The 26,780-nt window shown below is 58.1% G+C and overlaps 3 protein-coding genes across 9 annotated transcripts in view; 1 reads left to right on the top strand and 2 right to left on the bottom strand.

The window, feature by feature from the left end:
* LOC101629986 (chromosome unknown open reading frame, human C11orf49) overlaps positions 1–10,016 on the top strand; it is a 136,808-nt gene extending 126,792 nt beyond the window's left edge. For 2 of the 5 annotated variants that reach the window (XM_012725417.1, XM_004682851.2), the window contains 5 exons: positions 2,057–2,142; positions 4,918–5,113; positions 5,659–5,768; positions 7,688–7,751; positions 8,006–8,685. In XM_012725417.1, coding sequence (XP_012580871.1) covers positions 2,057–2,142; positions 4,918–5,113; positions 5,659–5,768; positions 7,688–7,751; positions 8,006–8,180 — 631 coding nt within the window. In that variant the 3' untranslated portion in view covers positions 8,181–8,685. Of the gene's footprint in view, positions 1–2,056; positions 2,143–4,917; positions 5,114–5,658; positions 5,769–7,687; positions 7,752–7,936; positions 8,686–9,733 lie in introns of those variants that run through there. The other 3 variants (XM_012725416.1, XM_012725415.1, XM_004682852.2) reach the window with 2 other exon arrangements.
* Positions 9,943–18,639, bottom strand: ARFGAP2 (ADP-ribosylation factor GTPase activating protein 2). The gene is made up of 16 exons (XM_004682849.2): positions 18,292–18,639; positions 18,002–18,120; positions 17,412–17,484; positions 16,796–16,927; positions 16,624–16,704; positions 15,769–15,850; positions 15,420–15,476; positions 14,335–14,387; positions 13,825–13,961; positions 13,599–13,730; positions 13,148–13,276; positions 12,938–13,072; positions 11,963–12,089; positions 11,719–11,812; positions 11,476–11,594; positions 9,943–11,100 (listed from the first exon to the last, which is right to left on the bottom strand). The coding sequence occupies exons 1-16, from the start codon at positions 18,361–18,363 to the stop codon at positions 11,080–11,082; spliced, it is 1,563 nt and encodes a 520-aa protein (XP_004682906.1). The 5' UTR covers positions 18,364–18,639; the 3' UTR covers positions 9,943–11,079.
* A 411-nt stretch (positions 18,640–19,050) lies between these two features.
* PACSIN3 (protein kinase C and casein kinase substrate in neurons 3) overlaps positions 19,051–26,780 on the bottom strand; it is an 8,910-nt gene continuing 1,180 nt past the window's right edge. The window contains exons 1-11 of one of the 3 annotated variants that reach the window (XM_012725597.1): positions 25,678–25,941; positions 23,998–24,070; positions 23,711–23,801; positions 23,433–23,589; positions 22,218–22,453; positions 21,949–22,104; positions 21,004–21,179; positions 20,756–20,876; positions 20,476–20,612; positions 19,950–20,071; positions 19,063–19,557 (exon numbers count right to left, since the gene is read on the bottom strand). In XM_012725597.1, coding sequence (XP_012581051.1) covers positions 19,442–19,557; positions 19,950–20,071; positions 20,476–20,612; positions 20,756–20,876; positions 21,004–21,179; positions 21,949–22,104; positions 22,218–22,453; positions 23,433–23,589; positions 23,711–23,764 — 1,275 coding nt within the window. In that variant the 5' untranslated portion in view covers positions 23,765–23,801; positions 23,998–24,070; positions 25,678–25,941 and the 3' untranslated portion in view covers positions 19,063–19,441. Of the gene's footprint in view, positions 19,558–19,949; positions 20,072–20,475; positions 20,613–20,755; positions 20,877–21,003; positions 21,180–21,948; positions 22,105–22,217; positions 22,454–23,432; positions 23,590–23,710; positions 23,802–23,997; positions 24,071–25,677; positions 25,942–26,780 lie in introns of those variants that run through there. The other 2 variants (XM_012725598.1, XM_004682848.2) reach the window with 2 other exon arrangements.

Here is a 26,780-nt window from a genome sequence, read left to right as displayed (position 1 = left end):
ACAGCTTCTGGAACGAGCCAGTGATGGTGACAGGTGGTGGCTGCACAGCTTTGCAGTGATACTGACGTATATACTGCACCGTGGACTTTGTGGTATTCTGACTACCTGGAGACATAAGAAAATGACTAACGGTGAATGGCAGCAACTGCTGCAGAGAGCCCTGGGTCCCAGGCTGGTGATAAACATGAGGAGCCAAGACACATCCTCAGAGGCTTTGGTTTCCTGCTTGGGGGTGTTCTCAGCCTGGCCCTCCTCGGGAGTAATTCGCTTCAGGCCCTCTGGGTCCTTTGCTGTACTGGAGCAGGGCAGGAGGGAAAGGGCTTCGGTCCTGTTGGGGCACCAGCAGTCAGCGGGCCCTTCCTCAGCGCGCTCTCCAGGAGCGCTCACCTCCCTCACCGCCTGGTGTCTCTCTGCCTCTCATCTCTCGGGCCCCACCCAGCTAGCAGAGCCGGGATAGTGCCCCCTCTCCCCTTTTTTGCCTGCCTTGTTCTCAGGTTGTGAGAAACCGGCTCACTGCATGGCCCAGGCGGGCGCGCCTGGTGGAGAGACCAGGGCGCCCTCCCGTGGCCATAAGCAGCATTGTTTCTTCCCACGCTCCGGCCTTGAATTTTTTTCCAGCTGGAAGTTCAGTGTTGAACTGTGGTCATTAAGGTAGCTTTTTCTTCCCCAGGAGATTAAATAAGAGTCAGGAGTCTCAGATTAAGTGAAGAGAAAGAAGGAATTTAGCCACAGTCGTTACAAACTGTTCGCGCCTGCATTCCGGCTTTATCCTAAGAGGCGGCGGGACCCTATGGGAAGCACCCAGCCTGTGGCCGTGGCCAGTTCCTTCCCGGCCCGAAATGCGGAGAAATCACAAGACCTACCTCACAGGGCTCTTGTGGGGTAAAGGCACTTTCTAGGGCTGAAGACCGCCCATAGCACCACAGGCCAGGTGCCAGGAAGTGGCACCTGCTTCAGTGTTGGTCCTTTCCTCTTTGGGGGAGACCTGACGCCAAACCTGCTGCCCCGTTCGGTCCCTAGGCCCCCCACACATCACAGCCTCTCAGAGCCCCTCCCCACAAGTGAGCAGCTCTGCTCCTTCTGGAAGTGACCCAGGTGCCAGTTTGTGGGAGGAGTGGGGGTGCTTCTGACTTGGGGAGGTGATGAGAGATTTAGGAAAGTACATAACAGAGCAAAATAAAATCATCACCCAAAAAAAATAAAAAATAAAAACAGTGAAGATGGGGGTGGAAGGGCCCAATTAGAAAGAGGCTGGCGCCCAGCTGTCTTTGCGGGGTGAGCTGGGCACCCTGGGCAACACCCAGCAAGTGCTAATTTCCTCCCTCCTTCCCTCCTTCCCTCCTTCCCTCCTTCCCTCCTTCCCAGTGAGACCCCAGCAGGGCATGCGCATGGCCTTGGTCTCAGCCCTTCAGTAGTCACATGGTTTTCTTCGGTGAGGTGCGTTTGCAGTTGGAGTGGCTACAGAGGAGACAGGCTAGGCAGTGGTCAGCTGTGAGCGTGGACAGCAAGCAGCAACAGTGGCAGCACAGCGTACAGAGGTGGGCGTGCTCGCTGGCGCCCCCCTGGGCTCCGTGCCTCCCCTCCTCTGCCATCTGTGCCCCCGGGTGGAGGTGCCCGGAGCTGTGCTGGCCCTCAGTAGCTCTTCACTCTCGGTACCACTTGCCAAGACCCTTTAAGCCTCTTGGCTGTTCTTTTTTGCCTTTTCTGACCGGCTGTATTTATTCGGAGCTAAGCGGTCCTCCTGCAGGATGAAAGGATTTGCTGCTCCAGTCTCTGACCAGAACTTTGGCTGCCTTACAGAAGCACCCTGTGGCCCGCTCCTTCTGTGTGCCTCGCCCTCCCAGGCTCCCTCCACAGGCTGGTGCCGCAGAGGCGGAAGCTCAGGAGTGTGGTCAGTTCAGTGAGGGGCAGAGCCAACGGAGGGACAGGACGGGAGGGGACTAGGACGCGCTTTGAAGGGCCCGCTCCCAAATGTCTTGCTGTCCCAAGGGACAGTGCACACTTCTCCCGCGCACACTTCTCCCACACATTTACACACATTCTCTCCTCCCCTCAGGATTGTGCTCATGGACGACGCCATGGATTGCCTGATGTCTTTTTCAGATTTCCTTTTTGCTTTCCAGATCCAGTTTTACTACTCAGGTGAGTGTCTCCTGGGCCCCGTGTACCTCCCCGTGTACCGCCTAGAACCAAGTCTCCCCTGCCTGCCTGTGGCCCGCTCCTTCTGTGTGCCTGGCACAGACCTCTCCGTCCCTGCCCCCCCCACCCCCGCCCTGAACTTTGGTGGTGTGCTTCAGCGGGGTCACCGACAGGACATCTCGTTCCCGTGGAGGGCCACCCCATCCCATCTGCAGAACCCACTCCTCCAGCCTCCTCAAGACACACAAAACCATAGTGCTTCCGGGCAGCAGCACCACTAATTAGTTTAAGAGATAAGGTCAGCCACAGCCACAGCAGTGTACACTTGGGTGACAATACAAGATAAACTCACTGTTGACAAGACTTGCCAGGATGAGCACTCAGGACTTTAATCCTTACCCCAGTCAGAGAGATAGGCCTCTCAGAGATAAGCTTCCAGTGAGTCGCCAAAGTCACACAGCTGCTAAGTGCTGGAGCCCAGACTTGACCGACCAGCGGCTCACTCCCGAGCCAGTTCTACAGCATTGCTGGGGGAGCCCTCTGCCCAGGCCCAGCGCAGACAGAGAGGCCCGCGTCTCCCACCCCACGCCACTCCCATCACTCCCATCATGCTCCCCACTCTTCACCAGCTGTGCCCTTAAGTCCCTTCTGCAGTCAGGTGGAATAAAAACAGATGAGTAAATACAGATGCACACCGCTCTCCCGGCAACGTTCAGTGGACCGTCGGGCTCAGAAATCACTGACCATGTCATAAACGCTTCGCAGACAGGCTTTCCAGTAAACAGAAGGCTTTCTCGAGCCTGGACATGGCTTTCCTGCCAGCTGGTGGCCCCGGCCAGCTCCGGCCTCCCTCGGGCGCTGCATTCTGTTTTCTTGATGGCAGCCCAGGGCCTGGTCGGGCGGGGCTGGAGCCTGAGGGTTGCCACCTGCTCCCGGCACCTAGCCCCATTTCTCTTGACACTCGTGGGCCCTAGAGAAGGATCAGGCTTACTTGGGAGAACCTTTCCCCCACCCTGTCTCCCTGGGCCTCTTCTCAAAGCATCACAGCAGCACCCCAGCCTCCCAGCATCACCACCCCACCGCCAGTCAGCACTGCTTTCTGACAAAGGCTGCTTACAAGATGAGAACCGTTTCCAATATTTAATAAGCTACAGTTGCACACTTTCCCTTCCACACTGGTACCCCAACATGTCTTCTGGTGTCAGGCAGACAGGTGGCCTCCTGAGGAGACTCCAGTGGGAGCAAAACGAGTTTGGCTTTGCTTTTTTTTTTACACCCTCCCTCACCTCTTCCCCTCTGGTCCCTTGATTTGTGTTACCAAAGTCCACTGGCTTACCATTGCTTTTTCATTTGTTTCTGTTTTCTTCTCTCTCAAATTAGGTGAGACCATCTGTATTTGACTCTCTTCTGATTTCATTTAACATTACCCCCTCACATTCCTTCCATTTTGCTGCAAATGGCAAAACTTGGTAGCTTTTAGCGGGGTAGCATTCCACTGAGTTTCTGTCCCAGTCTCCCTTCTCCAGTCACCTGTCCAGGGCACTCAGTAAGCGTAGGGCGACCTAGCGCTTCCGCTAGTGATTTCTTTTTCTTCCGAAGGGGGCTCGCTGGATCAAACCGGTAGTTCTGTTTTAGTTTCTTGAGAAATCAAATTGTTTCCCAGATGGTTGCCCCAATTTACATTCCCACCACCAAGTATGAGGATTCCTTTTCCCCCACACCGTCTCCAGCACCTGTTGTTACAAGTCTTTTGATGTGCACCCTCCTTGCAGGTGCCAGAGGGTATCTCACTGTGGCTTGGATTCATATTTCCCTAATAATCAGCAATAAGGAGCATTTTCTCCTGCACCTGTCATCCTCCTCTCTGTCCTTTTCAGGCAAGCATCTTGAGATCTGCTGCCCATCTTTGGATTGGGTTCGGTTGTGTTGTTACCGATTTGTGAGTTTATTCACCGTGGGTGTCAGCCCTCTGTTGGAGGTGTGGCACGTAGTGCTTTCTCCCATTTGGTAGACTGTGTTTTCATTCTGCTGTTTTTTCACTGTGCAGAAACATCTTAATTTGATGTGGTCTGAATTGTTTATTTTTGCTTTCCTTTCCCTTGCCATTGGGATCAGGTCCCCAGAGACATCTCTAAGGCCGATGTCCCAGAGCATATGGCCTGTGTTTTCTTGTTTCAGGCCTTACCTCCAAGTCTTTACTACACTTCAAGTTATTTTTGTATATGGATTTAGAGTGATCTGGTCTCATTCTTTGGCATCTGGCTGTCCCAGCGCTATTTTTCTTTTTTGAAAGATTTATTTATTTATGCATACAGAACTGGGATACAGGCCAGAGGCTCAGGGACGGCAAGAGGCTTCACCAGAGACAGAGTGAGGGACAGAAGAGGCAGATCGACAAAATACACTGCTGAGGGGAGCAGCGGGCGGGTCAGGAGAGGTCTGCCACGCCATGTGGTCATCTGGCAATCGAACTCATGCGGAAGTGGCTTTAGCTTCTTAGTGCTGTGCTTTAACCCACTGCACCGCCAGGGAGGGCCCCAACACAATTTTTTGAAGAGACTTTCCTTTCTCTGTTATTTGGGGGATCTCATTGCTCGAGAGCCACCCACAGGAGGGGACACTTGAACTCAAACACCTTAGTGTCACCGCGCATGAGACACACAAGGTCAGGGCCCCGCACTAGGAGACCACGCCGAGCACCAACGACCAACAGCGAAGGGCGGCCACAGTGGGCCAGGTGTGTGTCCGCCCTGACCTGTGCTCCTCCGCATTACTCAGAATTCCTGGAGAGCGTGGCCGCCATCTACCAGGACCTGCTGTCAGGCAAGAACCCCAATACAGTGATAGTGCCAACATCATCCAGTGGGCAACACCGCCAGCGGCCTGCCATGGGCGAGGCCAGCATGCTGGAGGGGGTGGAGGCGTCGCTGTTCTACCAGTGCCTGGAGAATTTGTGTGACCGACACAAGTACAGGTGAGGCCAGCACGCACCCCCGCCTCAGCCCCAGGGAAACAGGGGGCTAGTGGGGTGTCTCAGCCAGGGAAGTCAGAGTATGAATGAGATCAGTATCATTTGCCCCAGACTGGTCATTGACTAGAACACTTCCCCAGTGCCTTACCCAGGGAGGGTGGTTTTTACTGGAGGCCAGCTGTAGGTGACTAGCTTGTCAGGAGGTAGACTGGCCTTGTACAGAAGATTCACTGTAAAGGAAAGGTGAGGCCGTCCTGAGGGCACCGGTCCTATAGGGACAGAGCAGCCAGTCTTGCTGCTAGCCCCCAGGAGGAGGCTGTCAGCTGTTGCCACGTCCCATCCCTTCCTCCCAGTACCCACTGGGAGAGTGCCAGTTAGCCAGCCTGTAATCCGGGCCTGGCTCCCGGAGCTGCCACAAGGGCCCAGGTCTCCAGGCTGGGCCAGCAGGCCCTCCCGGCTCTGAGCATCCTCCTCAACCTGGAGGTAGGGTGCGAAGATGGCTCTCGGACCTGCGAGTCTCTGAATCTGCCATCTGTGCTCTCCTCCAGCTGCCCACCCCCAGCACTTGTCAAAGAGGTCCTAAGCAACGTCCAGAGACTCACCTTCTATGGATTCCTTGTGGCTCTCTCAAAGCATCATGGAATCAACCAAGCCCTAGGTAAGCGGCCTCTCCCACCCCCCCAAAGAGCCAAGTAGGAACTGATCTCTCTTAGCAGATGGGACCCCGGGGAGGATGCATCATGGAATATGCAGAAGAGTGTGGCGCTGGAGCCTCCAGGCTCCCTGGCAAAGGGGCAGGCACCTGCCCGGGCCCCCTCCCCAGCAACAAGCGGCCTCTCCCCTGGAGTCTCCATCTGCTGTGGGAGCAGCTGCAGGCTGGGCAGAGACAGGCTACTCAAGGGCCCCGGAGGTCATATATCAAAGAGCCCTGATGCCCACTTGTCAGCAAGGTGAAGGTGTGTCTAAGGAGGTCCTTTTTGTCCAGCTAGAAGAAAAGTTAGAGGGGGCAGTAAAAAAGTGCGCTTGCACTGGCCCAGTCTCTCCCGCCCCACGTCACCAGTGGGCATCCTCCAGCGCCTTCCCTGAGCCACCGGGCCACTGCTTTCTGGAGCTTGAGCGGTTCTTATCTTCCTCAAGAGGCCTGGTTCCCTAGCTCAGAGAGACACACAGCAGGCCTCCCCTCGGCAATGGGAGGCCAGGGGCCAGGAAGGAAGTGGAGGCCTCATGGGTGCCAGTTGCAGTAAGCCACATGCTGCTGCTCTCCCATGGCTGAGCATCTGTGGGGTGCTCTGGGACACACGGGGGCACCCCGGCATCACTGACCAACCCACTGAGGCAGGACGCCACCTGAATCGATGCTTGAGGCACATACAGGTCTGGGGACCCCTCAACTGAGGTGAGGTGCCAAATTTAACATCAGGACAAGGAGTGGAAAGGAGCCAGAAGTCAAGAAGGGGCGGCGAGGGCTCGTTTTCCTTCACGCTTCTAGATGACCGCCCTCCTTTCCTGTCCACCATCACAGCACCTTGGAGCGAAACACTGGCCTCCAGTCACAGCCCTCAGTGCTTGCCAGGCTCTTAAAGAGAGCCACCCCTTTTGCCAACGGGTGCCGGGTGGAAGGGGAGGTCTCAGACTAGGAAATGGCTATCTGGAGATGGACACCCAGGCTGCAGCCAGTGGGACGGGGGTGTCTGTGCAGGGCTCCAAGGGACAGTTTGAACACCACTAATGTGGAGCAGCAAGGGCCTGCAGGCATCGCCCGAGAGGACACTGGATGAGGCAGGAATTGCACCAGAGGCTGATGGGTAACTTTAGAGACCACCATGTCTCCTGCGCCTAGCCACCAGTGAGCAGTTCTCCTTGACAGTTTGCTGGCCAGACTCTACCTGCACATGTCAACTTACCTTCCCTCCCACCAAGAACCATCTCAGGATTGGGGTTAAGGACACCAGCTCAGAGATGGGTTTGCCTGAGGCCTAAGTCCCTTGTGGCAGAGCAGATCCACCCCTTGGTGGCCTGCGCTTGGGCTTGGGCTTGGGCTGATCTTCACCCGACCTCCTCCAGCCCCCAGGACTCTCCCAGGAGCCAAGGGGCATTTTGGACTATTATCTCTCCAAGGCAGAGGTCAACCCGACTTGGAGGGACAAAACTAGCCTATTTCTGGCCTTTGATGTTAACCTGGGCTGCATCCTGTCTCTGGCTCCCTTTCGGCCCAGTTTCTCAGGCCTCAGAAAGAACTAAACCCCGAGCACCCACCCGCTCACACTATAAAGCATGCAAGGGGCTCACCCTGTGTGTGGTGACTTGAAATTTGGGGATGTCAGCTATGGTCTCTGCCCCCCAGTGTGGGAAGGTTGGCAGCAGGATTCCTAAAATGTACTCTGTTATACCCGGATCCCTCCTCCACAACATTTCCAAAGTTCTTTCCCAGGTCCCTTCCAGCAGCCCTCCTGGGGCCAGCAGAATGGCAGACCTCAAGGGAGAGCCATGGAGGCCTCTGCTGGGAGTGGGCTGGCTGACAGCAGCCTGACTGGGGGGACCCTCTGCTTAAATTCTGTGCCCCCAATTACCCCCTAGGTGCTTTGCCTGACAAAGGGGATCTGATGCACGACCCAGCCATGGACGAGGAGCTGGAGCGCTTGTAAGTGTCAGGAGGGACGAGGCTGCCCCTGTGGGGCCAAACCTCACCCGCCTGCGTGGCCTGGCTGTGCTCCATCGGGGTCACAGTGCCTGTAGCACTCCTCACTAGCCAGGGAAGGGTTTGGGGACATGTAGAGCCTGGAGGGACCCTCTGATATGGCCCATGGTTTCACCCCGTTTCAACAGGGGAGTGTGGTGGTCCCAATCTCAGAAAGGAGGCATCTTGCTGTCCTCTGGGCTTCTTCCCTCCTTCAGGCTGGCCCAGGTCCCGAGCCTGGTGAACTCGGTCACTGCCACACCAGAGGCCAGCTGCCTGCCTTCCCGGACCCCTCCCCGGGTTGGCTCCCCCTGGAGGCCCCTCCATCATGCCCGCAGAGTGGATGCAGAGAGCGATGGTTCCACCGAAGAGACAGATGAGTCCGAGACTTGAGGCGTCCGAAGGGTCCCACCTTCACAGCCCCGACCCCCACCCTGCCCTTGGGACTTCCACCCAACTTCATCTACTGCGCCTGTGCCATGCTGCCCCCTGCTGGTAAAAAGACCGAGTAACAGCCACAACCCAAAGACCTGTCCAAGAGGTTGCGGTCAGCCAGCAGTGTCCCTTGAAAGTTAACAGCCTGCTCTCCCTGGCCCCATCAGTCTCTTGCACTAGTCAGGCTCCAGATTGACTGCAGGAGCCATGACAAGGGCACCGGGAAGGTGCCTTCTGGCGTTAGCCTCCTTCCGACAGCCCGCCATTAGGTCCATCTCTGCAGCAGCTGCAGGAAGGGCAACGCAGTGAATAGCCAAGCAGGGTAACTACACCTGTGGTTCTGGAGTAGCCACTGGCCACAGACAGAGAAGGGTGGGCAAGACGACAAACTCACAAACTGCTTCAAGTCTCCTGTGTCTTATAGTTAACTATGTGCAATGAATAAAGTCCCTGTGTCTGGTAAGTGGTGAGTCTAAACCCACTAGAAAGGCGGGGCGAGTGTGGGTTCTGGGTCTGTGTTTCTGGCAGAAGTGGGAGGTGGGGGGCCAGAGCAGCACGCAGCCTGGAGCCCAGCCTCAGAGGCCTTCCTGCACGTGACGGCAGCCCTTCAAAGGACACGCGTGCACGCTGGAGTGCCCTTCGGCAAACAAGCTCAGCACGTTCAAGACCAAGTTCCCGTAACTTTACGGGCCCTGCTGAGGCACCTGCAGAGCCTTCCAGCCGGTTTCATCAAACACTGGCCAAGTGCCTGCTCGGCCAGGGCCAGTGGCTGCACTGTACATGAGACCCGGGACACTCCCAGCAGATGGGAAAAGGTGACGGGGGCCTTCGGCTTCCTTGAGTTGGGCAGGAAGCCTCCAGAAAGTAACCTATCCGGATCCAAGCAAAGCAGCTGCTTCTCCGAAGCTGGAGAACCTCCTGCCAGCTCTGGGGTGGTACTCGCCTGGGTTCGCCCTGCCCAGACCAAGTCCCCTGGAGAAGTACAAATGATCTCAAATACCCTGTGGTGCCAGGCTGGGTTTCCAGTGCTACTGAAGCTCCAGGCCCACAGCACCTCCAGCACTGAGCAGCTGGAAAATCCCACTGTGCCTCAGAACCACCTGGGAAGCCGGGCTGACATTGCAGATTACCAAGCTCCAGCACAGAAACCCAGATGCGAACCCCCCAGGCCCTGAAACTGAAAGTGCCAGGCCCACACTTCAGAAGCCTGGCTAGTGCCCCACGGCCCCTCCTAACCATCCATCCCCTGAAGGGGGTACAGACATTCCGGAGCCCCTCGGGCAAAGGGAAGGCCAAGCCAGGGCTTTATATGCACATCCTCTCTCTGCGTGTAGAAAGGCTCCAAAGTCTGAAATTTAATTATTCTGAAACTCCGCTGAGAATTACATCCCCAGGCAGGCCTGCTGGTGGGGTGCGGCCAGGGCTGTGGCGGCTGCCGCCTGCCGCAGCCACAGTTCAGGTGATGAATTCAAGGGCCAACTAATATCAGCTCTTTCCTCCGCGTGCAACAGGGTGGTGAGGTCGAGGCTGCATCGGACCCCGCGGCAGCACAGGGCCGAGGAGCCAGGGGCCTTTGGTTTTCAGAGAAGAGACAAGCTGGAGGCCTTGGAGAGAGTCCCCTCCACGTCAGCACTGAAGCCCTACCAGTATCGGTGGGAGCCCAGAGAGTGAGGCAAGGGGCCTGCACTGACAGGGAGGCAGGACCTGAGAGGACGCTACGTCATTCAGACCAGCAGGGCCCCACGCCCTGGCGGGGCTTTATTTGATACCACTTTGTTTCAATACAAACAGTCCGGAAAGAAAGTCATGTCCCTTTGGGGAAGGGGAGTGTGGGGAGAGTGGTTTGTGTTGCTTGGGAGCCCACCCACAGCCATAGGTGGGCCAGACTGCCAGCTGGGCAGGGCAAGATGGCACAGTGCGTGGCCCTCGCTCTCACGAGCGGGGCACCGTCCTGGCCCCCTACACCCAAGATGATGAAAGTTGCCTCCGGAGCCTGCTTCTGTCCCTCCTATCCTGTCCTGTCCTTGGCCAGCATGACACAGCGCCCAGAGCAGGGCACAGGCCAGAGACCCGCCATGGCGGCCAGCAGGGGAGAAGGGACAGCAGGCGCTGGGGCCACAGTGGATGGCATGGAAGGCCTGAGACGCCCCGGAGGAGATGTTCTCCTCCAAGTGTTCACTGCAAACAGGGGCGCTGAGGCAGGGGAAGATCACTCGGGCCTCCGGTCTGATCACAAATGAAACAACTTTAGGTACCAGGTGAAGTTTCTAGCCCTTAGGAAGACCCAGATGAAGGTCCGTCCCCTCCCCTGCCCTCCTCTGGAGCCACGACAGGCCACAGGAGCGGGAGCAGCAGCAGCAGCAGCAGCAGCAGCAGCAGAGCCCTCCCCGACTCGGGGGCTGGACCCCAGCGCAACTCTTTCTAGACCTCCCCACTGGCTCCAGAGGATGGGGCCAAGCCCCCGGCCCCCCTGGAAGGATCCCAGAGCCTTACACGTTTTACATTCCCTGCTTAAGGAAGGGCCGGACCCCGAATCAGCTGTGGTGAAGGAATGCCCATCACACCCCAGTGGCAGGACAAGTGAGCAGCAGCTCTGGGGGCAGGACCGGAGGACAATAATCCAGAATGCAGGGAGTGGAGGTGGAGCGGGGTGCAGGGAGGAGAATCAAGGGCTCCATCTATAGGCAGAGGAAAGTGCTGGTCCCGCCCATCCCCACTCCAGATCCTCACAGGACACCCCCCTCGCCCACCACACACAGTAACAGTTCCTCCCAGCTTCCACAAGGCAAGGTCCCTGGCCACGGCTCATGGGGTTCTTTCTGCCTTCCCCGCCACGTGCCTGAGCCTCGGAGCTTCATCAGTAGGAACCATAGCGATCCTGGGGATGGGGAAAGAAAAAGTCTTCAGAGCAGTGCTTCCTAGCGCACGCCCTCCCCCAACACGCGCAGGGCTGGGGGGCCCGCAGAGTATATGCTCTGCTCACGGTGACCCTAGAAGAAACCCTGCCTGGCCTCACAGAAATCGGAGGGAGAGAACAGAACCGGGGATTTGGTGCAGACAAGCAGCACCAGAGAGCAAGGCCAACCCAGCTCCGCTCCAAGGCAGGGGCTGCCGGTCAGGACAGAGCCTTCCCCTCTAGAAGAGTGCTCTGGCAGCTGAGAGCCAGCAGGAGTAGCAGCTGCACGTGGTGATGGTCAAACACCGTGATTGTGCTTGGGCCCCTCCCGTCACAGGCCAAGAGCCACAGCCTCACCTGCAAAGAATTCATCACCCCGTTGGCCAACACAGCCATCTTCCCAGCCACGGACTTGACTCCCTGCTTGAACTGGGCAATGTCAGCCGTGGGGAGCACATTCCCCAGAGATACGCTTCCTGTAAAAGCAAGGGAAGGGATGGCCCAGAGTCCAGCAGGAAGCCTCCCTTCTCCCAGTGCACAGGGGCCTTCAACTCTGCTCACAGGCCTCCTGTGGCGTCCGCCACACCACTGGGACCCCACCTGTTCCGTGAGCTCCATCCATGTCCCCAAAGAGGTCTGAGGAGCTGATGGCACTGCTGCCGGAGAGCTGCTGTAGCCGAGATCTGGCTTCATACTGTGAACAAAGTCAGGCCTGGGCATCTTTTGACCAAGGGCCCAGACCTTAGGCCAAGCCATGCTGACGCTAGGGCCCTTATCTGTGGTGGGGCGGAAGCTCCGGCTTCTACCTGCCACCTTCGGCCTCAGCAAGGACAGCTCTACTTACCTCCGTATCTGCGTCCCTCCCAAAGAACATGTCAGATGAGATGGCTTTGGCGCCTGCAAATTTCTGGCGTGCCTCACTGGACTCGAGAGCTGGGCTCCGGCTCTCCACCTCTCTCCGGTGTGTGACTCTGAGGGGGAAGTGGGACAACATCTCTGACCCTTCTCGTCTCTATCAGAGGCTGACGAAAGCATTATCAATCAGCTGTGGGGGGCTGGCGGCAGGCTCTCTGACTGCTTCCACTCCCTTCTCCACACCGCAACCCAGGCAGAGCGCGCCCCCGTCCCCTCCAGTTTGGAGAGGGCTGGCCGTCCGCCCCAAACCACAGCGCTTCAAGGCCCGGGACGCCGTGACATCACCGCTGCTTTTCTACTCTTAAGTCACCACCGGCACTGACACTAGGGCCACCCTGTGCCACGGCGGCCTGGGTCTCCTCTCCTGGCGTAATTATTCATAGCCGCCCCTTTGACTCTCAGAAGCATCCCAGTGTAACGAAGAAGTACTCGGCTACTCCTAAACCACACTGATACCTACGCTGGGCTGGTTTTCTAAGTTTCAGCGCACTTAATCCTTCTATCCTCCTGGCAACCTGTGAAGTCAATACTCATGTCTCCGTTTTATGAAAAGGGTGATTCTGAAATAACATCAATTCAACACTGCCCAGACTGAGACGGAGTAAGCTTTTAAAAACATAAATGAGGTGAAGGCCAGAGACCTGTAACCTCGGGGAGGAAGGAAACAAAGCCTCAGCCCTCATGCCAGGAACCAACCGCAAGCAAGAGCCCGCGACACCTGCTCTGGCGATGAAGCGCAGCTCAGACCAAAGCCAGAGTCTCCCGCGATCTAGCCTGAAGCCACTAGCCACACGCGGCAATTTAAGTGCAGTAAAACCCAGTTGAAGACACCGTGCCCTTTCTAAGTCCCACCAGCCACATGTGGAGGGCTCAGCACGTGCCCCGGGCCGCCCAGGCCCCGCACCTCTCAGAGATGGGCCGGATGCTGGAGATGGTCACTTCGGGCTCCTTATCCTCCATCCTGTCCATGCCCCAGGTGGCATCGGTATCCCAGTGGGAACCAAAGCTGTCCCCCAGGGAGAAGGGGTTGTCCTTGTACCTGGGGGGACAGGAGAGAGGCTGAGGGTCTGCTGAGGATACGGTGGCCAAGTCGGAGGTCCAACAGCAGCCTTACTTTGGGGGCCCAGAGGCGAAAGTACCAACATCGTCAAACAAGTCGAGCTGTGAGCGGGAGGATTTCGCACTCGCTGGTGTTTCCTGCTCGATCACTTGCATCTCGGCCAGCACAGAGTGGGAGACAGAGCTGTGGAAAGAAGCGGAGCTGGGGCCTCAGAGTTGGGTGAGCAGTAGCGTCACCGAGTGAGAAGAGCCCTGGCATGAAGCTGGGCACCACCCAGGGGCCTTCTCCCCTGAAAAAATACCATCTAGTGTCCCGGATATGTGGGAAGAATAGCTGATCCTACGCGGTATTCATTCCCAAATACTTAGTGAACAAGGCTGTGTGCCAAGCACTGTATCAGGTTAAGGCATAAGCAAAGCCTCAGAGGAAGCCTAAGTCTAGAACCCCAGACTGCTGAGGTGAGCCCACCAGGGTTCCCCGCCACAAGTGCAGAGCCGAGCCTCACCTTCGGGACACCAAGCCCATGCCCAGCCTCTCTGCCTGCTCTCGCTTTTTCCCCTCTAGGTTCTGTAGCTTCTTCTCCTCCTTCTTCCGGTCGATCTGGAGCTCCTGGTAGGCCAGGCGCATGGAGGCAACCCTGGGAGAGAACAAGGCTTCAGAGGCCTGCACCCCTCCCTGCCCGTCTCACCTCCCACTCAGCCCACGGGACCCGGAACCGGACAAACACTCACATGGACTCTTCTGCCTGCTTCTTGGCATCAGCTGCCTGCTGCTCACGGAGCTTCTCTGCTACCTGGGCCTGCCGCTCAATCTCGCTGAAACTCTGGCTGCTCACCTTCTGGGCCCCTAGGCCTTTCTTGGCACCCAACTGGGAAAAGAATCCTGTGCTAGAGACTGACAACCCAAACCCTCGGACCCCTCCTAGGCTTGGGCACTCTAACCACACCTCTTAGCTTCAGGTAAAACCCCTGAGCCAGCCAACAAGGTGGAAAGGGAGACCAGAGGTCTTGCTGGAGCCGGGCAACCCCGTGGCGGCCCCAAAGCCTGACGTCAGTCCCTATGCTGGCAGGCCCGTTGACAAGGCAAGCACTAGGCATGTGCCCTCTCCCCAGCTCTACCAGAAGCCCGAAGTGGGCACCGAGCAGCCCTTCCACAGGGATGGTTCAGAAAAGCCAACACCCTCGCCAAGGCCACGTGGCCAGGTAGCTCCCAATCACTACACGCTGCCTCTTCCCACCTACCCCTTTCTTAGCTGCTCCTGGCTTCTTCTTGCCGATGAGGGAGGTTTTCAGTTCTGTGTAAGAAAGAGAATGGTCACGAAAGGGGATCTGAGGCAGCAGCTCAGGCCACACCATGCAGCTTTCTGGTGAGAGCTTGTAAGAACAGCTTCAGGCAGGGGGAGGCAAAGCTGCCACCATCAGTCCAACCAATGGCGTCCAGGCCAGTCCAAGCCAAGGACAGACTAGGCTGGGTGGATGCTGCCTCCCAGCAGACTGAAATGAGAACCGAGGCCTGAGGCACCAGCATCAACGGCCCTAAAACAACACCAAGAGTGCAGATGCCAAGCACCAGCCCCAGCGCCTATAGCAGGGAGCCGGCGTGCAAAGGGCCAGGCTCCCAGGCAGCTCTTGATTACCTCTGACAGGAAGGGCCCCTTTAGCTGACAGATACATGGACTCTGGAGAGAGAGAGACTCGCGGCTAACAGAGGGCCCACCACAGAGCTTCCCCATCGCTCCCAAGTCCAGAGTTGTTCCCAGAGGCCACTCCAGACCCGGCAGACCAGCCCTCCGACAGAATGGGTTTGACAGTCACTCTGCTGGTTCTGCCCAAACCACCAAAGGCCAACAGAACACACTAAGTCAGCAATGGACTATTACCCTGAACCAAGTCTGAAGGACACTAAGGGAGAGTAGAAAGGAGCTAAAGAACAGGGACTGGCTCAAAAAGAAGAACGTCCCCTCCAGCCAGCAGCAGCAGCTCAAAGCTGTTCCTCATCCCAGGAAGTAAACCAGACAGGCCCATTGTGTCTCAGACCCAAGCATGAGGTGTCCAGTGTCATGCTGGCCTCTCCGCACTGTGACCAGCCCCAGACCCATCCCGAAGTAGACCCCAGTCTTTGCACAGCCCCCACGCCCAGGCTTGTGGAGTCCAAGGGTCTGGCGCTGAAGTCCCTGCAGTCCACACTGCAGCCTGACTTCAAGCTCAGTCTCAGGAGGTCAGAGCCTCAGTCTCCTGGTCAGTTCACGTGACCAGACAGCAGATCTGAAAAGAGCCCTGAGGCCCACCCTCTCCCAGGCACTCCACACCCCAGCTGACATACTGACCCAGAGAAGCTTGAGGTGAGGTGCCAAGCAGGTCCGTGTTGGGGCCGTGCTCCGGCTCTGTGGATGCAATGGTGGGCGTTAGGTATAGAGCGTGAACGTTTCTGGAAGTTTCCTATACACCTCCCTAGGGCAGGTGATGGGGCAAGCGTAGGAAGCACTGGCTTTCTGTAGCTTGCTGTGGCCACCAAGATCGAAGGAACACCCATCACTTCCTCCACGGGGGGAAATAAACCCCAGCCCACCCGGAGATCTAGACCCCTACTTCTCTCCCCTTGGCATGTGTCCAAGAGGGAGTGTCCTAAGTCCTTTACTAGGCACAGGCACCTGGATGGAATCTGGCTGAACTCACGTGCAAAGCTACTGCTCTCCGCACACGGGCCAGGCTGCTGGTTCTCTGCTGGGTCAGTGGCTGGTGCACTCCAGGCAGGGGGCTGAAAAGGAAGCAGGTCACAGAGCCTCGATGAGTCACTCCTGCTGGCGAGGAGGAGCAAGCACTTTGTAAGCACAAGGACCTACTCCCTGCCCGTAAGAAATGAAACTAGAGGTTGGTGAGTAAAAATATGGTTACTACTTACTGTGGAAGTAAGAAGCAGGAAATAGAGCTGCCCCCACTCTCCACTACTACAGTCAGAGCACACCCCCAGTTTAACTACTGGGCACTTACCACATGCCAGGCAAAAACCCAAAGGAAAGTCATGTATAGTAAGTGTCTAATGGTCACAACAAACCCTACAAAGTATATCGCCATTTTGGAAACTGGGGTTTGACAGGTTATGTGAAATTAACCACTGTCCTAGAAGTGCTGAGTAGAGGAGGAAGAATTCAACCTGAGTGTGACTTCAAGACCGGTAGAGAAGCAGCTCCCCCATGGTGGTTGAGGGGCAAGGGCATTCTTGCATTGTCCCCAGCCACAGTATCTTCCTTACAGGGAAAGACTTCAGAGGAAAGTTGTCTGGGGCTCTGACAGCTCCTCAAGAAGCTTCTCCTCCCTGCCACCTCAGATTATAGGGGTCCATTCCTAAAGAGCGCCACCAGTGTACCCCCAATTCACCAGAAGAACACCTGAAGGTCAACCCAGCAGTGTGACCCAGACATTCCTTGCCTGAAGTATCACACCGAGGTGAATGGGATCCATGCTGTGACTGCAGAAGAGCCAGGCCTAGGTAAGTAAACCAACCTCAGAATCCACTCCCTGGGCACTCACTTGAGTGTGTTCCATGAAGAAGTCAGAGTCCTTCTTCTCCGGGGAATGACCAGGGCCACTATTCATACTGTCTATCCAAAGCTACGCGGGAGAGAGGACAACCTTGAAGCCCAGGCCTCTGAATATTCCCACACCCCACCCCTACCCCCCAGCTCCAGGAAGAGGCACTTACATCGGTGCCATGCCTAGCCAAGGCGGCACTCCCCTGCTGCCGGATCTTTTCCCTGTACATCTGGGCAGCCCGGCTGTTATATTTGGTGTTGGCATCATTGGTTGTGCATCCGTGTTGGCGAAAGAAAGCCGTCTGGAGAGCAGAGAATCTGTTGCAGGTGATTCTCCCCAGAGCGAAAGAGGCACACCCGTTAAAAACAGCCTGCTTATTAACCAGGATGGTCGCTCTACTGACACCAGCAGTGTTTCACAGCCCTTAACTGCCTCAGGAATTCCCACAGGAACCACAGCCTCCCACCACTGCAGGGACTGACAGAATCCAGCCTTCTGAGGACCGCATGAGATACCCACTCTGCCCATCCTTCATGCAGGTCTTGGGAGAAGACCTGGATGATTCTGGAGGCCCTAATTCCCTTGGCCTGTCCAGGTTAGTTTGAATATGAAGCCCCTTTGAGAAGAAGTGACTAGTTTCTAAGTTTTAGCAAATAATGTAGTATTGTTATAGACCAGAGAACATTCTGAATAGAGAAAAGGGGGGTGGTGGGGGCTCCAAGGAAGTCAACTCAGAGTACCCAGACAGAAAAACAGGGACAGGAACGGGTAGGAAGAAGCTTTACCGCATTGGCATTCCCGCCGACCTGCATACACCTCAGCTGGAACCAGTTCCAGTTGGAATCCAACTCTGTGGACCTGTGTGCAAGAGCTGCGTGTCATCCACCAGCAGACAGACGCTTCCCCAGCAGACCCACACCTGTCATCTAGCCTGCAGTAGGCACACAGGAATCATTAATCAGTCACCACCTATTTCCTCCTCTAGCCGGCCCATGAAAGTTTGTCTCTCTGCTCATCTACTCTAAACTCTTTTTCCACTTAAGAAAGGAGATAGAATGCTCAGGCGCTCAACGTTGGTTTTGGCTTTCCCTTAAAGCTAGCCAAGGTATCACTTCAGATCTACGAGAGAGTGTACCAACAACAAGGTCAACGCAGCTAACTTTCCCCCAAACTAAAGCTCAGGGAGCCAACCCAGACGCTGAGATAAACCACCCATGTGGCAAGAGCCCACCCACCAAAGGCTCCCAGAACCGCGGCCCATTAGTTTCGGGGCACCGGATTCTAAGAATCCGATCCGGGTGGAGGCAGCCACTCTCCCCTGCTGGGCCCACAGCGCGGTCCGCCAAGAAGCGCCGCAGACGCAAGGAGACCACACCTGATGAAGCTGAGATGGACGCCCAGGGAGCGGTGCACACCCGAGCAGTCAATACACAAGAAAACACCGTATGTGATGCTGGCCCAGCTCGGATTCTTGGCGCCGCAGTCAAAGCAGGCCTGGGTGGAAGAGGCGATAAGCAAATGGTCAGGGGCCTCGAGCCGAGGCTGGACGCTGACACCCCAGCGAAACAGCCCACGTCCGACCCTCTCCCCTTCCTCAGGCCCCGAGAATCCGGGGGGGGTCCCTCGCGGCCAGCGCCTGACCCCGCGCGCCTTCTGCTCACGCACTTTGTTGGTTGGAATCGCGCGAAGCCTCTTAAAGAGGGTCTGGATCTCGGTCTTGCTCGGCTCTGTCGCCATTTTCTCTCCTTCCCAGACGCCACCGCGACCGACGGGTCCCGTCGCAGGCCAATCCTGGGCCGGGGGGGCGGGGCAGCCGAGTCGGCCTCGGCGGTGCCCTTGCCGCCGAGGGGTGGGGCAATCCGGCCGGTTCTGGACCAATGCGGGGCCGGCGCCACACGGGCGGTGACGTCATCCGCCCCCGCCTCCACAATGGTTGCCGGAGTCCACGCCGCCCCGCGCCGGGGCCAATCCGTGGTCAGGGCGGAGCGACAGCTCTCGGGCTGGCTCAAACCTCTCCGCCCCGCGGACGCCCGCTGCCCGCCCCGCCTCCCCGAAAGTGGAGTCCCAGCCCAGAAGGTGCCGGCTGCGGCCAGCGGGCCTGAGCGCGGGCCGGTTCTGTACGGATCAGCAGCGATTCTGTCGAGGACTCATGGTCCCGCCAGCCTGAACAGGAAGACACACTGGCGAGCCTTCAGCTCCGGCCCTAACCGGCTCTAACCAAGTCTGCTCTCCAGACCCTTCCATCCCAGTTTAGGGTCCCCAAGTTCCAGAGCAAGGATCAAAATGATGAACCCCTGCTCAGCCCCCGCGCCCGTGACTTGCTGTAGGTGAGCATTCTCCCCACGGCGCCGCTCTCCAGATACCCAATGGCGGCCTGGTAAGCGTGGACGATAGAACGAAATACACACGAGCCTCAAGGCTTTTCTTTTTACCCTCCAAGTTTAATACACACTAGAACAAGCCACAAAAAAGGGTGCCACTAGCCCAGAACTACACGCACCCCAAACCCAACCCAAGAGCCCCCCAAAACAGACCAGGAATTGGGTCCATGGCTCCTGAAGGAGACCCGGACACCCCCGAACCCTTCTGTCACTTTTCTGACCTCCCCACAGTCCCCTCAGCCTCCGTTGACCCTTCCCTACCAGTCCCTTCCTAGAGGCAGGCCCCTCCCCTCCCTGGGTCCCAGGACCACCTCCCTCCTCAGGGATGGAGGGGGGTTGGGCTCCATGTTTCAGGGCCTCATGTCCAGCTGTGCAGAAGAAGCTGGCCTCTGACTCGGGTTGGAGAAATGTCGCAGAAGGGCTGTCAAGGCAGGTCAGGCCCCCACACACTCCACGTAATTGGCGGGGTACAGACCTATGCGGCCACTCTGCAGCTGGCCCTGACACCAGCCTTGCTCATCTTCCTCGCTCATCTTCAGCAGCTCCTCCCCTGGGGGAAGTGGGACTGGTCATTGCCAATTGCCCTGGCCCAGCCCCTGTTCCTGCATTTGGGCCAAGGATTGAGGGGGAAGGGAAAGTACAGCTAGGAGAAGAGACTAGGCCAGAGCACAGGGAGGTCAAAGTCAGCAAATCTCTCCACCTCAGACCCTGAACGCAACAATCAGGCCCCAGCGGGTGACGGGCTCTAAGGCAGGGAGGATTCAGAGTAGGCACTGCCTTCTGGGGTCAGGACCCACCACTGCCTTAGAGAACCAGCCAACCCAGCCAGCTCTCAGAACTGGGTGTCTAGTTTCCCCTTTTCACACCCCTGCAGGGACCATTATAGTGGTGTGGGGAAGGGGATGAAGCCTGGAAAGAATAGGAAAGGGGTCCCAGGAGTACCTGCTCTGAAGCTCAGCTCATCAGCTTCCTGGCCAGCGTAGTCATAGAGGGCCCGTACCCGCACCCCAGTGGCAGCCTTCCGGGGACTCTCCTCATCTGACCAGTCCTCATCCCGCCCACTGCTGCAGAGAGGCAGGTAGGCAAAGATAAGGCAGAGGGAGGACCCTGAGTCAAGAGTCCAAGACCTAGGGCAAGGGTTCACCCCCTGTAGCAACCCAGGGAGAGACAGATGGGGAAGAATGGAAGAAGATTCTAGTGGACACCTGCCACACATGCTGGTGAGCTCAGTACAGTTTCTGCCACACACAGAGCTGACATGAGCAACAGGAGAGACAGAACTTGGGAAATGCCTGGTGAATCTAAACCACCATGAAAACTGGAGTCAATGCAATGACTTAAGTAGGCCCAAAGGTCCCTGGCACCAGTTTCAAGCTACTTTAAGTGCAAAAAAATGAAGCAAAGGAGACAGAGGAAAGTGGACAGGCTATAGGGCAGAGCTTCCCACAGCCAGGTTCCTGGTCCTCACCTTGGGGATCCCGGGGACTGGGGTAGGGGCGCAGTGCCATCTCTTGTGGGCACAATACTGGTCAGAGTAACCTCATCAGGACTCCGGCCACCCTTCTCCTTCCGGCTGATTGCCCTCTGTGTGTCCAAGGACCACTCCTGTGGGGACAGTGCTTCAAGTCACGCTGGGCTGCAGGCTGTGATGGCAGTCAGGGCGATGCAGCTTCACCTGCACCCGCCAAGCCTTGCCTCCCTCCCAACTTGGTCCCACCTCCTAGCTCAAGCCAGTCTAAAACACACACCTCAAACTGTGGCCAGTTCATGGCCATGCCCGGCCCGTGGGTGCTGCGCCACCAGCGCAGATCCTCCTCGTCGCTCACTGCTTCAATGCCTTGATGCAGGTCACGGTGGAGTTCAAGGAACCTGTGGCCCAAGGCACAACCCTGACACTGGGCCACCCTGGCGTGGACCTCCCAACTCATTCAGCCAAGCCAGACTCCTAGGAAGACGGAGGAAACCCGCCAGTATCCCAGAGCTCCACAGGCCGTACCTCTCACTGCTGGAAAGGTCAAGGTGCTGGTGTAAGGTGAGCAGCATGTCCTTGAAGAAGAGAAGCCGCTGGCGCTCAGCAGCCTGGCAGCTCTCAAAAGCCTGTTCCATGTCCTCCATGTAGCGCGGGGTGTAGCGATGCAGCTCCGCCAGCGTCTGCTCATACTGGACTTTCACCTGGGTGGGAGAGGTGCGACCACTCAGGACTCTGCTATTACATTTTTGTTAAAGACTTGTTTATTTAATCATGCAAGAACTGAGGTACAGGCCAGAGTTGTGGGAGTGAGAGGATTCACCAGAGACATAGTGGGGAGCAGAACAGGCAGATCAGTGAAGTACACGCTGAGGGGAGCAGCAGGTGACAGGAGTGGTCTGCCGTGCCATGTGGGTCTGGCTGGGAATCGAACTCGTGCTGCAGGGGCTGCCAGTAGATACATCATGCTGTGCTTTAACCTCTTGCGCCACCAGGGAAGCCCAAGACTCTACTATTATTTACTGAACACCTGCCACTGGCAGTTTGACACCAGGGAAGGCTGCCCCAAGACCTGGGTCCTGCCTTCAAGGGCCCTAACAGCCTTCAAGGAAGATTCCGCAGCTAGAAGAGTCTGGTGGAAAATGAGAAGTCAGAAGGCTTCAGGAGGAGGTGGGACCTGAGCAGCAACTCAGGGGAGAGTGGAGGAAAAGGTGCTCAGACTAAGCAGGCAACTGAGAACTGGTCCCAGGCGTGAAAGGAAAGGAGCTGGGAAGGTCTCACAGCAGAAATTATCCCAGTGCCGGAAGCCATCCCCTTTCTTTCCCTGGGAAAAATATGTCCTTTCCTCAGACTCCTCCCTTGAGTGACAATCTGGGGAGGGTGGCAGGTGAGGCTTCAGGTGGGAAGGGTGTGATGGGGGCTGCAGAGGCATTCGGGAAGGCCCGCCCTGGCCATGGGGCCCTGCACTGGTACCTTCTCAGCCTCCTTGGTGCAGCGGTCCACGCGCTCCTGCAGCTTGCGCACCTGCTCCTGGGACACGGCGCTGTCGGCCTTGGCGTGGCTCTCCCGGGTCTGTGCCGTCTTCTCCTCCTTCCGGGCTGCGTGGTAGCTCTTCTTGGAAGCCTCAACCTGGCACAGCCGGAGACAGCTCTAACCCCTGCATGCCATGCCCTGCCCCGCGCCAGGCCCCGGGGGGACCCAGGGAGTGGCCTGCCTCTGTGGCCTGTCCCTCCCTGGCTCACCTCCTTCAGCCTCTTGAGCCAGGGCTTCTGGGCCTTGCGGAAGCCATCCTCCGCCGCCCGGCTCTCGCGGAAGCCGCCGAGCACTGGCCGGTGGAAGGCACCCCTCTGCCAGGCACGCACCCGCTCACTGTCCTGCCCCTGCAGCTTCTCCCGCACCTCCAGGTGCAGCGCGCTCAGCCGCTCCGCTGCGGTGAAGAAGGCGTGCCAGGCCTTCTCCAGTGTGCCATACTGAGGGCCTGCGGGGAGAGGTGGGCCTGAGCCAGACCTGGGACACCACTGGAAGAGAGCCTGCCTCCTCTCACTGGGTGGGCTGTGGGCGGCCCGCACTGAGGGAGGGCGCAGAAATGAACACCAGTGACCAGCCACTGCTTGTGGAATAGCTAATCTGCACCTTGCCTCACCCACCACGTGCAAACAGAGTCAAGTCAACACCTCACAGGTGAAAAAACAGAGGCTCAGAGAAGTAAAGAATTGCCCAAAGCATTACATCTACCAGTGGAGCTAAAGTTCAAACCCAAATCTGTTACGTAAATCCTGATGGCTCCACTACCTCAGAGGGAAGAACTACTGTCCATCCTCAAGGAAAGCAGCCTATGAGCATGAAAAGGCCCTGAACCCAGAAGGCCTGGGCTCCAGCTTATGCTCTTCTTAGCTGTGTGATTCCTGGCAAGTCACTTAGCCTCTGAACTCCCAGCTTTTGCTCTTGAAAATAGGGAGGAGAGGACTGTCTCTATGACAGCAGCGTTAGAAATATCGGGACTGGGGCCCTCCCTGGTGGTGCAAGGGGTTAAAACAGCACTATGAAGCTATCTGCAGCCACTGCGGCACTCGCACTCGGCACTGGGAGTTTGATCCCCCTCCAGGGGGCTGACCCACATGGCGCCGCAGACCTCCTGGCTGCCCGCTGCTCCCCTCAGCAGTGTATTTCTATCCGTCTGCCTGTTCTGCTCCCCACTCTGCCTCTAGTAAGTCCCCCCACACCTCTGGCCTGTACCCCAGTTCTTATGTGCATAAATAAATAAATCTTTTTTAAAAAGAAAGAAATAGCAAGACCTATCTTGACTGCACTTCCCAGACAACAGGGCCCAACTTAGGATTCTCGTAAGCAGAATCCACCCTCGTCGCACAGAGGCAGACCTATGAGCCTCACACTTCCCACAGGGGAACAGAAGAAGCCGCCTGTGTGCCCCCGCCTTGGCCTGAGGGCTGGCTCACCCTTCTCCACGGTGCCCCTCCACTTGCGGGCCCATTCGGCCAGCTGCTGGGCATAGGCCTTCTCGATGCGGGCTCGCTCCTGGAAGCAGCTGACCAGGTCCCCGCACAGCCGGTGCCCGTCCTCCACCCGCTGTACCGTCCGCCTGTAGTTGCCAGCCTGGAGCATGCATAGGAAGGTATGTCACCAGGGAAAAGGCCCCTCGAAGGCTGGGGCTGATCGCTAGGCCCCTCCCCTCACAGAGAGGGTGCTACCCGGAACCTAGGGTCCAGCTGCTCACCTCCCAGAAACTACCCCCGAGGGCCTCCCCTCCAGCGTCGTCTTCTGGAGCCATGGTGTCCCCGCAGCACGGAATGGTGGCAGACTTAGGGCTATGGAGGGCAAAGGGCAAGCAGGGAAGCTGGACACACACTCTGGGAAGTGGGAAAAGGACCTCTCCTATCCCTGGGCTTTGCCCCCACCGCCATGACCACCACCCCAGGAAGTGTCAGAGCCAGGACTTAGGCAAGCATGGGCCCAGAATAGGGGCAAGGATGGTCTTCCCCCCACCCGACCCACCCCCGGTACCTGGAGCCTCGAGATCACTTCAGGGACCTGGGTGTCCACCTCTCAAAGCTGCCACTGTGATTCTGCCTTGAGGCTAACGAGAGCAAAGCGGGCGGTTAGGGCAGGGGCCCCGGGTGAGCAGGGCGGTGCCCAGCAATACCCCCGATATAGCAACTGCTGTCAGAGCAGCAAATTCCAGCCAGGAGAATGCCAGGCGGGTCACACGATCCCGCTGGGGATTAGATGGCAGGCGGGGGTGGGTGGTGGGCAGAGGGCCCCACGCCCCTGCCGATCGAGAGAAGAGGACACCTGCCTGAGCCAAGGCCCTGCTGCCTTTCCTTGAATAACAGGCGACCCTTTACCAGACCAGGCCAAGTCCACAGGTGCCAGCCACACCCCACTAGCTCTGAGCTGCCAAGAGCAGACTGCGAGCCAGGAGGCCTGAGTCCTATCTTGGCCAAGAAGCTTAAACAAGTTAGTGCCTTTCCCCATACTCTCCAAAGGGTGGCGGAGCCCTGTTAGGATGGAACTCCCACCCTGTGGGCCTCTGCATCTGCCTGGGCTCAGACCAGGCAACAAACACACAGTGTGAGGAGCCTGCTGCTCACAAGGAGACATTCATCCTGTCCCAGGGCATCCACTCAGGTCCCAGGGGCCAGCCCCACCCTCAAAAAGGGAAGTCTGGGATAGCCCGCGGGCGTCAGACAGGTGCTCAGCCCATTCTAAGAGTGTTCTGTGGAATCTCAGGGGAGGGGAAAGGCAGATTCCAAGCCCAGAGCCACCACTTGAGGGGAAAGGACTCTGCCACGGTGGCCACACCCCTCCCGCCTAGGTGCCTCCCCCCACCCACCCACAGACTCCGGAGCCCCTAGAAGGAAATTGCTGCTTTCTGAGCTGCCTGAGGGCCACCTGAGCTGCCTGAGGGCCACTAGGCCCAGGAAGCTGTCCCCAAAGCAGGCTGTCACAGCACTCCCCTCCAAACTTATGAACCCCTATCCATCCTTCAGATTCAAATTGGGCATCTGCTTCAGTTACCCCTCCATCCCTCCACAGCCCCTGTGACCCCTCAGTCAGGATATACCCCATGGGGTTGTGACTGACTGAGACTGCCTGAGGGTCCAATTTGTGTTTCTCTGAGCACCAGAGTTAGTGATTCATAGTTGGATGAAAAGTGACATCCCCCTGACCACAGGAAGCCCAGGCTACTGCAGCTGTGAGGGCACTTGGCCTGAGTGGGCTTCCACCCCTCTGCTGAGAGGAGGGGAGCTCAGGCTTGCAGAGGTGGTGCCAGGACAGAGCAGGAGGGGAGCAGGCAGCAGGCCTCGCCCTGGCCCTCAACTCTTCACCTTGCTTCCTCTTGAATCTGTCCCATTTGCTCAGAAGGACTTGCCAACTCGGATGGAAAGAAAAAAGGCTGCAGCTGTAAATCATAGGGCCTCCAGAGCTGTCCCAGGCAGACAACAGGGCCTGGGCCCCTGCCTGCCCCGGCCTCCGTGCTCCCAGCTCCCCAGAGAGCTCCCACCCAGTCCCTGTCTCCGGCCCCAGGAACAGTGCAAGCTGTGTGTGCAGGGCTGGCACTGCTCCCTCGGCCTCCCAGAGCAAACAGCCCCAGCCCCAGGCACAGCCAGGCCCCACAACCCCAACTTGACCTGGGGGGTGGGGGTGGCTTGGGAGGAGGGTCAGCACCAGGTGCCTGCTGACCTCAGCTGAGATCCAGTGTCTTCCCCAGAAGGAGTTGTCACAGGCTAGAGCTCAGAAAGCAGACAATGAACATTTCCCAGACCAGGGAGCAGCGTCTATGGGGCCTAGAGAAATCTGGGGCTCAGGAGGGTCTGGTCAGAGCTGCCTAAGCCTTGGGAGAGAGGCCTGGGGTTCAGGGAAGAACCCACCTGAGGCTGATAGGTAGGTACACCCACCCCCAAACCTGCTCCCACCCTTCCCAGAGGCTGGGGTATGCCCAGGGAGAAAGCATGGTGATCCTGCCCTGCCCATCCTGGGTCCTGAGTCACAGGCTGCTCCCCAGGGCCTCATCTCCCAGCAGCCACTCCCGCGGCCCTCAGTGCTAGGGCTGGAAGGCACAGGAGGGGCTTCGACTGGCCCAGAGCGGAAACCTGGGCCCGAGTGGCTGGACCCAGCAGTCTGAGCGAGCGCCCCGAGGCTGGGGGAGGGGTGGCGTGGGGAAAGAGGAGGAGGCAGGGCCAGGGAGGGGCATAACAAAGGGGCACTTTTGGAAACCCGACCTGCCGGCTGCGGTGCCTGCTCCCCCGATGACGCACTCCAGACCCCGAGCTCCTCGGAGCCCTGGGGCTGCCCGTTTCTGCCTCAACCCTCTCGGACCGCGCCCCTCCACCGGGCCCCTCTTGTTAGGGCAGACGCGGGCTGGCCGGCCCAGGCCGAGCCACGGCGCCTCTGAGACTTCTAAGCCAAACTTGTTAAACTGGGGTTTCGGCGGGGGTGCGGCCAACGGGTCGCCGCTGAAGGAGGGGCACACCCAGCCTCGCCGTGGACTCCAGATGGTGGCCCGGCCGGCGGCCCCAGGAGCCACGGCTCTGCCAGTGGGCGAAAAGTCTCCCGGGAGCGAGGCCCTTTCTGGGGTCGAAGGGTAGACGGGAGCTGGCAGGACTGGGGCCCAGAAGGGGCCCCGGGAGACGGGGAGGCTCTCCACGGCCAACCCCCACCTCCCGCAGCCTGGGAAACTGCAGGGCGAGCGGCGCCGCGCGCTAGACACCCCTCGGTTCGGCGGCTGCTCTCCCCGTCCACGCGCAGAGCGGGGTGGTCGGGGGCGCGGGGCGGGAGTCGGTCCC

The sequence above is a fragment of the Condylura cristata genome, unplaced genomic scaffold (genome assembly GCF_000260355.1).
Source record: "Condylura cristata isolate star-nosed mole 26May11 unplaced genomic scaffold, ConCri1.0 scaffold00015, whole genome shotgun sequence".
Classification (NCBI taxonomy): domain Eukaryota; kingdom Metazoa; phylum Chordata; class Mammalia; order Eulipotyphla; family Talpidae; genus Condylura; species Condylura cristata.
The sequence above is the reverse complement of the archived record's forward strand: the minus strand, read 5'-3'. Positions and strand labels throughout refer to the sequence as shown.